The 13,076-nt window shown below is 36.7% G+C and overlaps 1 protein-coding gene across 1 annotated transcript in view; it reads right to left on the reverse strand.

The window, feature by feature from the left end:
* Positions 1-10,457, reverse strand: part of LOC138007193 (diacylglycerol kinase zeta-like) — a 47,386-nt gene extending 36,929 nt beyond the window's left edge. Inside the window, exons 1-4 of the mRNA XM_068853969.1 lie at positions 10,213-10,457; positions 4,523-4,667; positions 3,860-3,943; positions 1,909-1,936 (exon numbers count right to left, since the gene is read on the reverse strand). Coding sequence (XP_068710070.1) covers positions 1,909-1,936; positions 3,860-3,943; positions 4,523-4,667; positions 10,213-10,322 — 367 coding nt within the window. The 5' untranslated portion in view covers positions 10,323-10,457. The remainder of the gene's footprint in view (positions 1-1,908; positions 1,937-3,859; positions 3,944-4,522; positions 4,668-10,212) is intronic.
* Between the last annotated feature and the right edge of the window lie 2,619 nt (positions 10,458-13,076).

Genomic DNA, 13,076 nt, shown 5'->3' on the forward strand with positions numbered 1-13,076 from the left:
TTTTACACGTATTTTTATTGGTTTAGATTCGCAACAAACTGATTTTCTTCAAATCCTATTAATATTTTTGGGGTATTTAAAAAGGCTTCATTGCTTAACATCTCGTCATCAAACGACCAAGATTTGTGTGAAAAAAAGTTGGGAGCAACAACACAACATGACACACTGATATGACTGCAGGATGAAAAGCCTAGCAGATTTTTCCTTCACTATCAACACTGCATTGACCTACGATTTATCTGTCAATGGGATATCTTATATTTTGTCGAGTTATCGTAGTGGTGCTTCAATTTTAAACAAGATGCCATATATTATGCCGACAAAGGCTTTGTATTGCGCGAGTCCGACTGCATTCCGGAGTTTCAACTAAAACTAAATGTTTGCATGGAAACGTGTAAACAATCAGAATTATTTTCAGTTTCCCTTGCTATCAGCCGCATGATGATAGCGAGGAAATGCGTTCAATTCTTGAAGTTTCTCTTCAATACAGGACTTTGCTTTGCCTACGTTTCTCAAATTCGCATTCTCAATACCACTTCATTCATGACAAGAAGAGGCCCTGATGCTGACCAGAGACTTATGCTGGGGACGTCATTTGCGTAGCTTTGTAAATAGATTTGTTACGAAGACTACTCCGGTTTTCGTTTGTATGGAACGGTGTAATTTTCAACAAAACTTAAAATAACTACATCCTTACACAAGTTTTTATTGACTTAACACAAAAATGGTAGCAAACGTTTGGGTTTTTTTTTTTTCTGGGTCGAGTTCGCAGCTGAGAAGACAATACATACACTCTGTTCCTTGTCCACAAAAGTAGTTATTTATCGATGTTTGAGAAACCTATCAAATTTGGGAGATACCTTGATAAAAAACAATTGCTATGTTAGAGTGCATTTCCTTTAGTTGAATACTTTATTTATCTACTTAAATGAATACATCACACTTTGGTCGGAATTAAGCATTTTCTGGACAGATTGGCCTGGTTGCAGAAATTTCCAATCGAACACAAAATTAATTAAAATCCGAAAACTGGTTTTGCCGTGGAATTTATTATAGTTTCTCGACATGGATTTTCAATTAAAAGGTGCAATCCCTTTCTGAATTTTGTGTTCGATTGGAAATCCCAAAGATTCAACTTTTAAGATAAATCAGTATTTCTCAATCGAACGGACAATTAATTTGTGCACTCTTCTTTAGGAAAAATACACACAGTTTGCATATATGAATATCAAAAGATGCTTGTAAAGCTTTCACATGTATTTTGCGTGTAAAGACGCCATATTGTACGCATTTTACATGCATGTAATTGCTGCTATTCCTGTGGACTGTACTGTAGCTGCTCAGACTAAGGAGAAGTGCAAAAAAATTAGTACATGTACAGGTACATATAAATAAAACTTTTCTTTAAGGATGTTCGCGCCACTACTCGATCAGCAGCTACCTTTTAAAGAGCTTTTCCATCCTCCCGCTCACTTCTTTTTAACGTTTCATGATGATTCGGAAATAAATGTGCCATTCTTTTGCCGGCCTGGAATTTTTTCCCCGGTGTTTTTGTCACCATGTTATTTTAACTAATGCGTGGACAATATTTATGAAAGTCAAGTAGACTAGTACACGACTGATAAAACAACGCGAATATCAGTTGTGCAGTAGTGTACTTGACTTTCCTAAATATTTTTAATCAATTTTGACTGATCACAATCTTCTCTTATCCAATGCTGTGCAAGACTTATCGTCCACGGTTTCTGCAAAGGTTTTCCTCAACTTCACTAATGCTCAAAGTAATGCATGACATATTACAGTCGCGTTACCTGCGCAGTTACGTTGCGCACAAACAATTAGCGCGAACGTCCTTTAATACCGTACTGTAACAGCTGTACTACATGTATATTTTTGTTTTGTACAAACCTGAACACTTCTTTCTAGGACCTGATTTCTATATTAAAAAACACAACAGAAAATATTTTCTTAATTATTACTAACAGTACATCAATCATCTACATGTATGACTTATATATAGTAACACAAAAACATTTTAAAATTGCCACCCTTAAGTTAATATTCACAGAAGCTGATGTGTGACACATGACATACAGGTACACGAGTAAATCTTCCAATAAATATCCAGTTCTGTGACGTCTTTTGTTTTGGAAAAAAACAACATTTTGAATTTCCAAATTGCCACCACGTTTCAAGTACATTTACACAGTGGAAGATGTGTTCCTACACATGTACATTTTTAATATCTCATGAGGGAGAGGTAAGCGCTTTCACCAAAAAGTGAACTCCAGATGTTTTTGTTGGTTACTGGCCGCCATATTGGTGGACCACTTTGATCCACCAACATCTACAAAACTCTATTAAGTTGGGTGAAACGCTTTGCCAAATATTTCACTGAAACAATTTACCACACAGAGCTAATAATTGAAGAGATGGTTTGTGAATTTCTCTCCTACAACATTCCAAATTATTGGCCTTTCTCATTGAACAGTATTGAATTTATTTTTTTGTTGTGTTTTGTTGTGACAGTGAAAACGATTATAGCAAACAGTTCATGCCCTCTTTTAAGTCTCTAACAATAAATTATTGTTACGGTATTATAACACTGACAGAATAAATATATCATTAACTTCAACAAATCTGGCCCCAGTTTTCAATGCTCCTAAAGGCAGCATAATTGACAGTGCAAGATAACTGCAGTCTTCTTCCACCAATGGGTCACAGGTTAGATTTCCACAACCTGACATCAGATTGTTGATTGTCTACATCTACAGTTTGCACATACATGTACACTCTATCTACTTAAAATTACCAAATGGTAAACGCCATAGCATGTACTATTGAGTTGTGGATGCACGTGGGAGGTTTCTAAGCAAGAAAGAAGCCTAAGAGTCGCACGAGGCAATAGCCGAGTGCGACTCTAGCTTCTTGAGTGCTTAGCAAACCTCCCAAGTGCATCCATAACTCAATAGTACATGCTATGGCATTTACCATTTGTTTTATAACATAATCGTTAACACCACTCCTGCTTGTTTCGCTTGTATTTGCATAAATCAAGTTTGGTCAACAGACGATCTCAAGACAACTTTGCTTTCTAAAGACAAGTTTGAATTAACAAGACAAAATGATAAAAAAACAGTTTTCCCAGTCAAAAATTTTATTGGAATCAACAATAATTTGCTCTTAGAAGAGAAAACATTTCGATTTTCTTGCGAGCGTCGACACAAACAGGCTGTCTTGTCTTCGCTTCTGTTGAAAGCGATCAAGCTATCGCAAACAGCACGACTTTTCCAATCCAAAAGAACACGATGTTACACAATTTAAACTCAAATGGCTGATGAAATAAATCTCAAAAAGAAAATCAACATTCCAAAACACCATTAACCTTCCTGTAGCATCTTCCCTAGTCTCATAAAATCCATTTCAATTCCGCGATTCAACTTGAATATTTAAGCAGAGTTTAGATTGTGTTTTGGAAATCAAAGCAGTACAAACACAAAACGCTCTTTCGTCGCTTTAAGACCTTGAATCCTCCTTTTCCACTGCTGATTAATCTTTAGGGCTATATCTTTCTATTTTGAGCTCTGTAGAGGTTCACCTCTATTCTAAGAAGAGGAAAATATGTCTTGGAAAATTAGGACTGATGCACTTGTGACGGCATTTTCTTCTTAAGTTAGATCACACGTCAGCTGTCGTCAGCGAGCGTGCACCCATGGGCAAATAGTAAATGATCAATTGGCCAATCAGAACGCGCGTTTTATCCAAGTTATAAAAATTACTGCATTGCAGTAAAAAGTTGTCCAAAAGTAGGATTTTATTAAAGATTTGATTGTGTACATATTGTCAGGTAACCACTCACCAGAGATTCACATTCAGTCAAGTAACAAGATGTTCCTGACGTGTCAGTGTCAATCCACAAATGGCATCCATTTACAGCAGTTTCCTGAAGCAAGAAGAAAGATAAAATACAATTTCTTGCATGACCCTAATAATCATCCAAGATAATGAATAATAATATTACAAGCGCAATCAAACTAGGTTAAGAGCATTTTACCCTGAATTTCATTTCTAACTTCAACATACACAACAGCTAGTACATTTGCACACGTACAATGAGAAAACAGTCCCTCGAGTGTTGTGAGTATTAAGCAAGTACATGTACTGTCAAGTGTTTACAACTGAAAAACAAGGTATTGTGTTTTACCAGAAACCCATAAGGGTTGAAACGTGTAACGCGCGCTCAGAGCTTCCGAATATTCAGTGCGAACTGATTGGTTGAACGTTTCAGTGCTAAGTACCATATTTGGAAACCCCTCGCTCTTGTTGTTCCAAATATGGTACTTAGCAAATTGGAATATCCAGAAGCTTGTTTCCCAGCACACAAGGGGCCGTTACACGTTTCAACCCTTATGGGTTTCTGGTTTTACTTTATCGACTGTACATGATAACATTTTGGCCTGACTTGAGAAAACTCTCAGTTTCATACCTAGCAAAAATACAGGCTGATTATTGATGCACTTACCGTCCAATCAGAAGCACCTGACTGCTGATTACACGCTGCATTGTTTGAAACCTTAGCGTTTGACTCAGCAATAGCTCCCACGTCCTTAAGATCATTGGGTACTTTATCCGCGACATCACTTTTTCTTGGTTCTGCCACTGCTTCTCTGTTAGTTTAAAGGAACAATAGTCTGCACTATTCAACACTGTCTAAACTTCAGTGAAAGAGCGAGTCTGTAAATCTTACCCTTGGAAGGTCACCAATGACCCAACCCAAGGCAAACAATACTCCGAAAACCACCGATCTGTGGAATGGGCCTGGATTACCATGTGAAATTGTTGACTTTTCATTAAAAAATTTGGCAAAATTATTCATTAATTTTTTTTATACAGTAGGCTCTGCCCATTCCATGCACTTTACTTTTAGTTGGTTTTTGTTTGAGCAAGTAAAGTCCTCTGCTTATCTTCAGAGTCACTTTGTTCCACTTTCAACTGGTGAGGCTGCTTTGTGAGTGGCAGGTATGCTTTTCTTTATGTAAATGGCATATTGTGTAAAGAAAACTAAAGTAACTAAGAGAGTTTGAAAACATGACTATTGGGCTCTTATGAAAATAAATGAAAATTAAATTATTAACCACGCATGCACTGTACGTCTGCCTATTCAAGGTGCAGATTTGCTCTTTTGTTGCACATAAAGTGGGCCTTATTCCACATTATTTTTACCTATTTTATTTTTATTACATTGAATAAGTTTCCCCTGATCGCTAGAGAGACAGCCCGCCATTGTATTCCAATTACCTTGATTTTGTTGATGTACAATGTAGTTCCTTGAAACTTAATTTCTTTGCATGTATTTGGAGGGTGTAAACTGCAGGTTGCACATTACACAATAGCTGAAACAAACCAAACATTTACTAATGCTAACATTAGGCCTAACACTAAGCTTTAGACAATGTTTAAGCCTATAACGGTTAGCATCTTTTAAGGCTTGGGTTGTTTCAGTTCTGGTAAAACAAGCACCTGCAAGCAACAGTGCAACCCGCACTTTATACCCTCCAGCTTGTATCTTAAAGTTTGTTTCTGTTCAATGAAATAATCTGGGATTACTATTATATTTTGTCAATAATATTGTTATTACAAGAGACTGTCAGTAAAATAAAATTAATTATGAATGATAGAATACATGTATACTACTGTACATGTATGATATGATGTTCATATATTTGAGCTGCAGAAATTGAAATACAAGAGAGTTGGAGATCATCGCAGTTTAACCCTTTCACTCCCAAGAGTGACATTTATACATTTTACTCTGTCTAACGCCAGACGATTTTACTCGTCAATGGGGAACCCCACAGGAGTGAAAGGGTTAACAACAGCTAGATTCGCTCAAAAACTATGTCCCCATTAACCCTTTTACTCCCAAGAGTGAAACTTATAGATTTTACTCTGTCTAACGCCAGACGATTTTACTCGTCAATGGGGAACCCCACAGGAGTGAAAGGGTTAATAGCAGCAACAGGGCCCGTTCAAGCTTGGATGCAGGCTTTCTTTTAAGCTGTCTAAGTTGCTGCTTAATTATAATCTGCAATGATGTCCTAATTTGGTGTGTTGCATCATCTGATTGCTGCTTCAAATAAAGTTAGTTTAACCCATTGACTCCAAGGGGTTTCCCATTGACGAGTAAAATCCTCTGGCGTTAGACAGAGTAAAATCCTAAGTCTGGCCGATTTGGGTGTTAAAGGGTTCACCCATTTGTCCCTGAAGTGGTCCACATTGTTGAGTACAATCGTCTGGACCTACATTGTATATGTTGTTAACCCATTCATCCCTTAATCCACTGACTGGGAGTGAGACTTAACAGACTTCGTCTGACGCCAGACGATTTTATTTGCCAACTGGAGACTATGTACGAAAGACATACAATGTACATGTACACTGTACACATTTGAACTTCCAGGAGAATCATGTCAAGATTTCATGTGGCATTACCAGTACAGTGAGCTCTACCAATTAACTGAGCTAGAAGTTGGCTAAGAGCCAACTACATGTAGAAGCTGATCATTTTGTGAGTTCATATAAAGCCTGAAGAGGATGTAGAAATGAAGAGACTATACATGTATGTTACAGTTCTTGTAAATTATAATAAGAGGTATGACATTACATAGCAGGAAATAATTATCATTATTTATTATTTAAGGACAGCTAGAGACACTAGTACAGCCATTTATGTAGCATCTCGATGTGCATCTACAGTACTATATTTCCACAAGAAAATGTAGTACATTTATTACTGTAGTCTCATCAACTAAAATCTGTGACCAGGCTATTCAATAATACATAGATCTAGCCAAGCCTAAAAGTGGAGCTACCAGGTTACTTATTCTTACAACAAAATTACTTGGCTTGAACCTGCAATCCAATCAAAACCCAGTACCTGGTCAGCGGTCAAATTAACAGAGTCGATACAGTGCAGCTCAGATATAAGTGGTCTATGCATTTGCATATTATATGCGCGTATTTTGCGTTTATGCGTTTGTCAAGACTCGCACCTGTGTGCATATATACATGTGTATATGTGTCTTTGTTATGCATTCACATAAGTTTCTTTATATGAAGTATTATTATCAAACAAAGGACATTTCCGGGAATGAAAAAGGCTTCAAAGCAAAATTTGCATATTGTTAAAACATCATGCCCATCAATGAAAGCTGCCATATTTTGAGTTTTCGATCACTTCGCAAATTCACCGACAAACTACCGTTTACTAGCACTTGTTTGATCTTAAGCTACCAAAAAAATGGGAAGAAAATTAAAACAGTCACTTGAACTCCCTATTTTAACACGCTAACTTTATGCTTTTACAAGGAAATATCTGTGTTTTGGCACGCGTTGGCAAGTCGTTTGCGAAATGTTTATTGTCTGAAGCACAGATCATTCATTCAAATGGTTAAATACTCACGTTTCTTTAGCCAAAGAATTGATAATCAAAGTTTCTATGGTGTGTCGCTCACGTTTAAATGTGTTTGCTTCAAGAAAAAGTTATGTGTTTCAGCATGCGTCAGCACTACAAGTATTAAGAAAAGAGTTTTCTATAGCTGAAATGTTTAAAAGTATTCAGTTATCTTTTGGAAGATTCCCTAGAGTCAATCGGTTACAAGTACATACATGAAGTAGAGCATTCAAGCACACCTAAATATAATCTTGACATTTTCTTATCCACCATTTTGCGAGGTCAGCTGAGGTCATTACACTGTAGCTTTTGTTGGGTTCACTGCAAGTTTCCTTCCGTCAAGGGAAGAACATTTTCATTGTTCTTTTTCTCTATTGACCACTTGAAATAACGCCCAAAATAAAACTTTTAACAATTAAAAAGGGTATGGCTTTAAGGTTTTTTTTAAATTTAGTTGAGGTTGCCCAGCACAAGTTTGCTCTTTGGAGGAAAACTCACCCATAATGTTACTTTATTATAGAAAGTGACCTCTGCATACTATTAAAATATTACATGTATCTTTCACTTTGGATATCTTGTATTCTTATTGATGTCACTCAATTTTGTAGGGAGAAGCAAAATCTCTACTTGAGTATCCAAACTTTCAGAATTTATTTGAATTAAATAATAATAATAATAATAATAATAATAATAATAATAATAATAATAATAAATTATATTTGCACTTGTTGGATTTCCTATTGGTTATGTAGTTCTAATACTCTTTAGTATAATTTTCAGCGGTGAATATACATTGTAAGAATTTAGTGTCATATTCACCGCCCTACCCGGTGAATATAACATTTCTGCTAAGCTAATTAAGCACTTCTTGAGCATTTTTATCGTGTTTTAGCACATTGTTTTGCACTTTCTTGATATTCACTGCTGAAAATTATACTAAAACGATTATTCGCCTGAGGCTCAGCGAATATTGGGGAATATTTTCGACTACGTCTCAGTAGATATTTACCAATATTCACTTCACCTTCAGCGAATAATTGTTAAATATGAGCTCATAAAATAATTAATAAATATTAATGGTGCTTGGAGAAAATGTATGTTAAGGTCAGCAACCCTACCTGCAGCTTAAGTATGTGGAACTAATTCCATGAAAATACAATGTGAAGACCATGAATAGACTCCATATAAAATAAAACATGTAACTAGGAAGTGTTAGCCTGAATAGCGCTTCGGTTAGCTCTGGGGTTAGCATTCAATAATACAAATGCAGTAAAGGTAACATTATGTATACCTTTAAAATTCTGGCATCTTTCTTTGAGCCTCAGTGGCTCAGTGGTCACGAGCAGCACTTGCTGCTTGAGGTCTTGTAAAGTAGTGTGTTTTACATACAAATTTGTTAATTTCACAGAAAGTCTCAATGCTGGGAATTTAGTCTATTTAAGACCTGCCCGGCTGCCGGGGATGTAGCCACAGTGACATACACGTAACTAGCCACAGAACAGGCAGTTGTGGGTGATAGTCACACAAGGCTTGCTCTACTTCCTTGTACTAAAAACCAATCATTACAAATTAAATACTCCTGATTAATTCATGAGCCTTGAATGTCATGCAAGAAATACCGATCAGCAAAATTATGTTCCCTCCCCCCCAAAAAAAAAAACACAGTTTCTTATTTTTAGTGTAAAGAAGGTCACATGTTTATGATTAAATAGAGCTTTTTATGTAATGGTACTCTTGGACTCTACTTTTACCGAGAGTCGCTGAATCATAAAAGCAAAATCATGACTAAGTGAAATTACAAATCATTATTTTGAAAAATGGCAGTTTTAAAATACCCAGGTTGTAATCAACAGGCTATGACGCAAAATCTATTTAAGTTTCAAATTTTTAAAAGATTTCACAGTGGATGGTTTTCAGCTGAAAAGCGTAGAGCCAATCGTATTTCTGGTTTTGTTGGCTAAACCGAAATTAAACATATTTTTTCCTCCTTTGTTTTTCGTTGCTAAAAACACGGCTCATATCATTATGCAGAAATGCAAAATAAAATAACTCTCGGGGGTATAAAACCCTTCAAAATTAAACAACCCACTAGCTTTGCGCCAAAAAAAATAGTTTAAGCGATTTAAACGACAAAAGCTGTCCGAAACAAGAAATTATTTATTTGTTTATTTTTCTCAACTTATGTCAATATAGTGGTGAGAGGAGAAAAAATATGTATGATTTGCCGAACGGGTAAATTTTTCATTGGTATCGGCCAGATTTGACAATTCGTAAAATATGTAATTATTTCGCTTCTTGTCTCGAAATATCTTGCCTAATCTAGTTACCAACTGGCGACTAAATATTTAATACTTAAATTCTCCTTTTTTAATTACTGAGTGAATTCGTACATTCAAGCACAATTGAGTGACGCGTTAGATTTACTTCAACAGAATTTTATGCTTTCGGTTAGTGTTAGAATTAAAATGAGAAATGTACTTTGCTCTAACGTCTCTTGCGCATTTTCAGTTATTTTTTTCTAAATAGGTTGAATGAGATTCGCAGAGTCAAATGGAAAAAAAATAGCGTCAAACTGCAAGCTTATGCTAGAATACAAGATGTATATAAACTTACACATGTGGGCATAAGGTAGGAGTAAGCTTACGACAAATGCACAGCGTGGACGCTCATATGATCAGAATAAATGATTTCCTGCAGCATTTTAATTTGACAAACGTACTTTCCAGGACAGTTAACGACATTACAGAGCTAAAACTTACCTATATGATCGAGATTTCGCCGCCCGACGATGAAGCTTGTTTCCTTCGCTGGAATTTTTTGCTCGTCCGCTGTTGGTGGCTTCACGACTGTGCTCTCCAGCCGTGGCCATTTTGGAAGAGCCGGTCTAGAAGACAAGTGGAGATCAGCGCGGTAATCTCATGGTTCTTTCGCTACTCGAAGCGAAACTACAGAAAAGCTTCACGAAAAAAAACACGAATACTGCAAGAAAATCATGTTGACAAACTCGACCAACAGTATCAAGTGTGCTTGAAAGGCACTGTGGGTAATGTGTGGGCGTATTTTCTTTTAAATTTTTTTGGTGACTCTGAAAATCCTGAGAAAATATCAAGACATTCAGGTTTTATAAAACGTTGGGAAATTTCCTACAAAAGTTTTCACTTGAAGCCTTATTAGGTAAAAATGGTCCTAACGAAAGAACAACTAAATCCGTCTCTCAATGTGCATTGACGAATTTCTACGTAAAGAGTGAGACTGTAACGAAAACTGAAGAGAATATTAAAGTCATCAAAACAAACGAAATTTTCCATGCTCACACACCGAGACAAGCGCAGATAATTTAGTGCCCCAGTTTTCCAGGTTGCACGTATATTTCCATTGTAAATATAGACTATTCGACGGCCAAATTATCGCAAATTTCGAACAACAACACAATCTGTTTGTAGTACATTAAAAATGCTATATAACCTAAGAAAGCTACTCACAATACACAAACCGATCAAGGTGTGTAATTCCTAAGTACAAAAAGCTTTGGGTTGTTACATGCGAAATAAATGATAAAAGTAAATTAACAAGAAAACTTGAATAAAAAAGGAAAGAAAACTAAGGGGAAAAGAGAAATGTCATTCGAATCGAATTTGGGCTTGTTTTTGAAATAGTGCCGTTAGCCTAGACAGGGGTTAACTTTTGGAACAACAAAACGCAGCTTTAAAAACAAGGAAGAGTTTACAAAAATCATTACGTCAACAGTCTAAAACTGTCGCAGCTTTTACCGTACTTAGATGGGCTGTGTCACGGTATTTAATTAGCCAAACTCGCAACCAAATCAAGCAAGACGTAAAAACACTGAAGGAAGATTTGAATAAAACAGCAAATCACAAAAAGTAGGCACGGATGGGCCAAATTGAAAAATATTAAAATTGAGTTCAATTAGGGTTTTTGAAAACTGTGCAGCCTAACAATCTATCTGCTGTTTGCAGCTTTAATAAATTATGTATTCTCGACATAATTTTTTGTCCGGAAGGTTTGAGTTGTGTTGTTTAAAAGTAATTTCTGGGTTGACGTTAAGGCTGGTTTTCACCAGTGACGGAGTGACTGTTCGGAGTCCGACGGAGTCGTAATCAGAAGCACAGAGCGATACGATCTAGTGAAAATCAAACTGTCGGAATCGGAAGCAGAATATGACTCCGTCGCTTACGATCCAGTTAAAAATAAGTGAAAAATGCAGAAGCGGAAGAATAAACCAATCACAATGCTCGATTCCAAGCATTGTGATTGGTTGGTTCTTCCGCTTCTGCTTCCGACTCCGACAATTTAGGGTGCGTTTGATTGACCGTATTCCGGAATATTTTTCGGAATAGGAATACTTGAAATAATTATATAAGTTAGAAATCGTTCTTTTTTTACGGAGATTCACATTAAAGTTGTCAAACATCTGCTAAAATACTATTTCAAACATATTTTTATTATCTTTGCTGCTTCCAAGTCAAGGGTTTCAATAACTTCTGAAATAGCTGTCCATGATAGCCCATTGAAGGTGGCAGTTTGACAAGTTTATGATAGCATTTTTAGTGAAAATCAAGGCAAACTAGCCGACGGTGTGAGGCAAAGCAGGCGGCGGTATACCGCCGGTAACCGGCTTCTTTTGAAACCCCTGCAAGTGCGCCAAATATACCGTTTTAATCATCACTCCGCGTATTCCTATCCCTCATTAGCGACTTAGGGTGCGTTCGATTGATTAGGAATACATGGAATATAAGTTAGAAATCCTTTGTTTTTACGGAGATTCACATTAAAGTTGTCAAACATCTGCTAAACTGCTATTTTAAACAGATTTTTATTATCCTTGCTGCTTTGAAACGCGCCAAACATACCGTTTTAATCATCACTCCACATATTCTTATTCCGGAATAGGGTCAATCGAACGCGCCCTTAGCGATAAGCGGAGACTGCAGAAAATGGGAGCGTTCTGATTCTTTCGAATCCGATTCCGTCGAGCTTATGACTCCGATTACGACTCCGACTCCGACGCTGGTGAAAACCAGTTTTAAAGTTGCATTAGAGAGTAGGGGAGAGTAATTGGTAAAACTTCCCAAAATCAACTGCACTAGCTGCTTTAATTAAAGTCAAGAGGGAGTTTGTGGACCTGCAACGCATGAGTTTAAGCACGGTCTAGTATTTATGCAAATTAGTTTTTTAATCGTAATAAGGCCAGCTGAGCTGAGTGTGTTTTCCACCACAACACTCAGGTTTAACCTGCAACAGAGCCTAACGGTTATTGTCTGAAGGAACAGGAGTATCTCGGAAATTAAGGAAATTTAAAGAAAGATGTCGTTTGTCGCGGTTTCATTTTACGAGCTGTCGCTACTTTTTGGGTCAAGGTCATCCTTGTCGGAATTTACCTGGCAGAGCCTCATAAAATGAAATTTCCTTCAGACAGCAGACAAGTTTCTTTAATTTTCAGCTAAATGCAAATTTCAGTCGCTATGTCTCACTCTAAATTGCAGAACGTGACGACAAAAAAAGCAAAGTTTACAAGTGGAATGATTCCAAAGAAACATCAACGAAACAGGTAATACATCTGCATGCACGGTTAGACCGCGTTGTCAAGCTTATAAATAATGCT

The sequence above is a fragment of the Montipora foliosa genome, chromosome 6, assembly GCF_036669935.1.
Source record: "Montipora foliosa isolate CH-2021 chromosome 6, ASM3666993v2, whole genome shotgun sequence".
NCBI lineage: Eukaryota > Metazoa > Cnidaria > Anthozoa > Scleractinia > Acroporidae > Montipora > Montipora foliosa.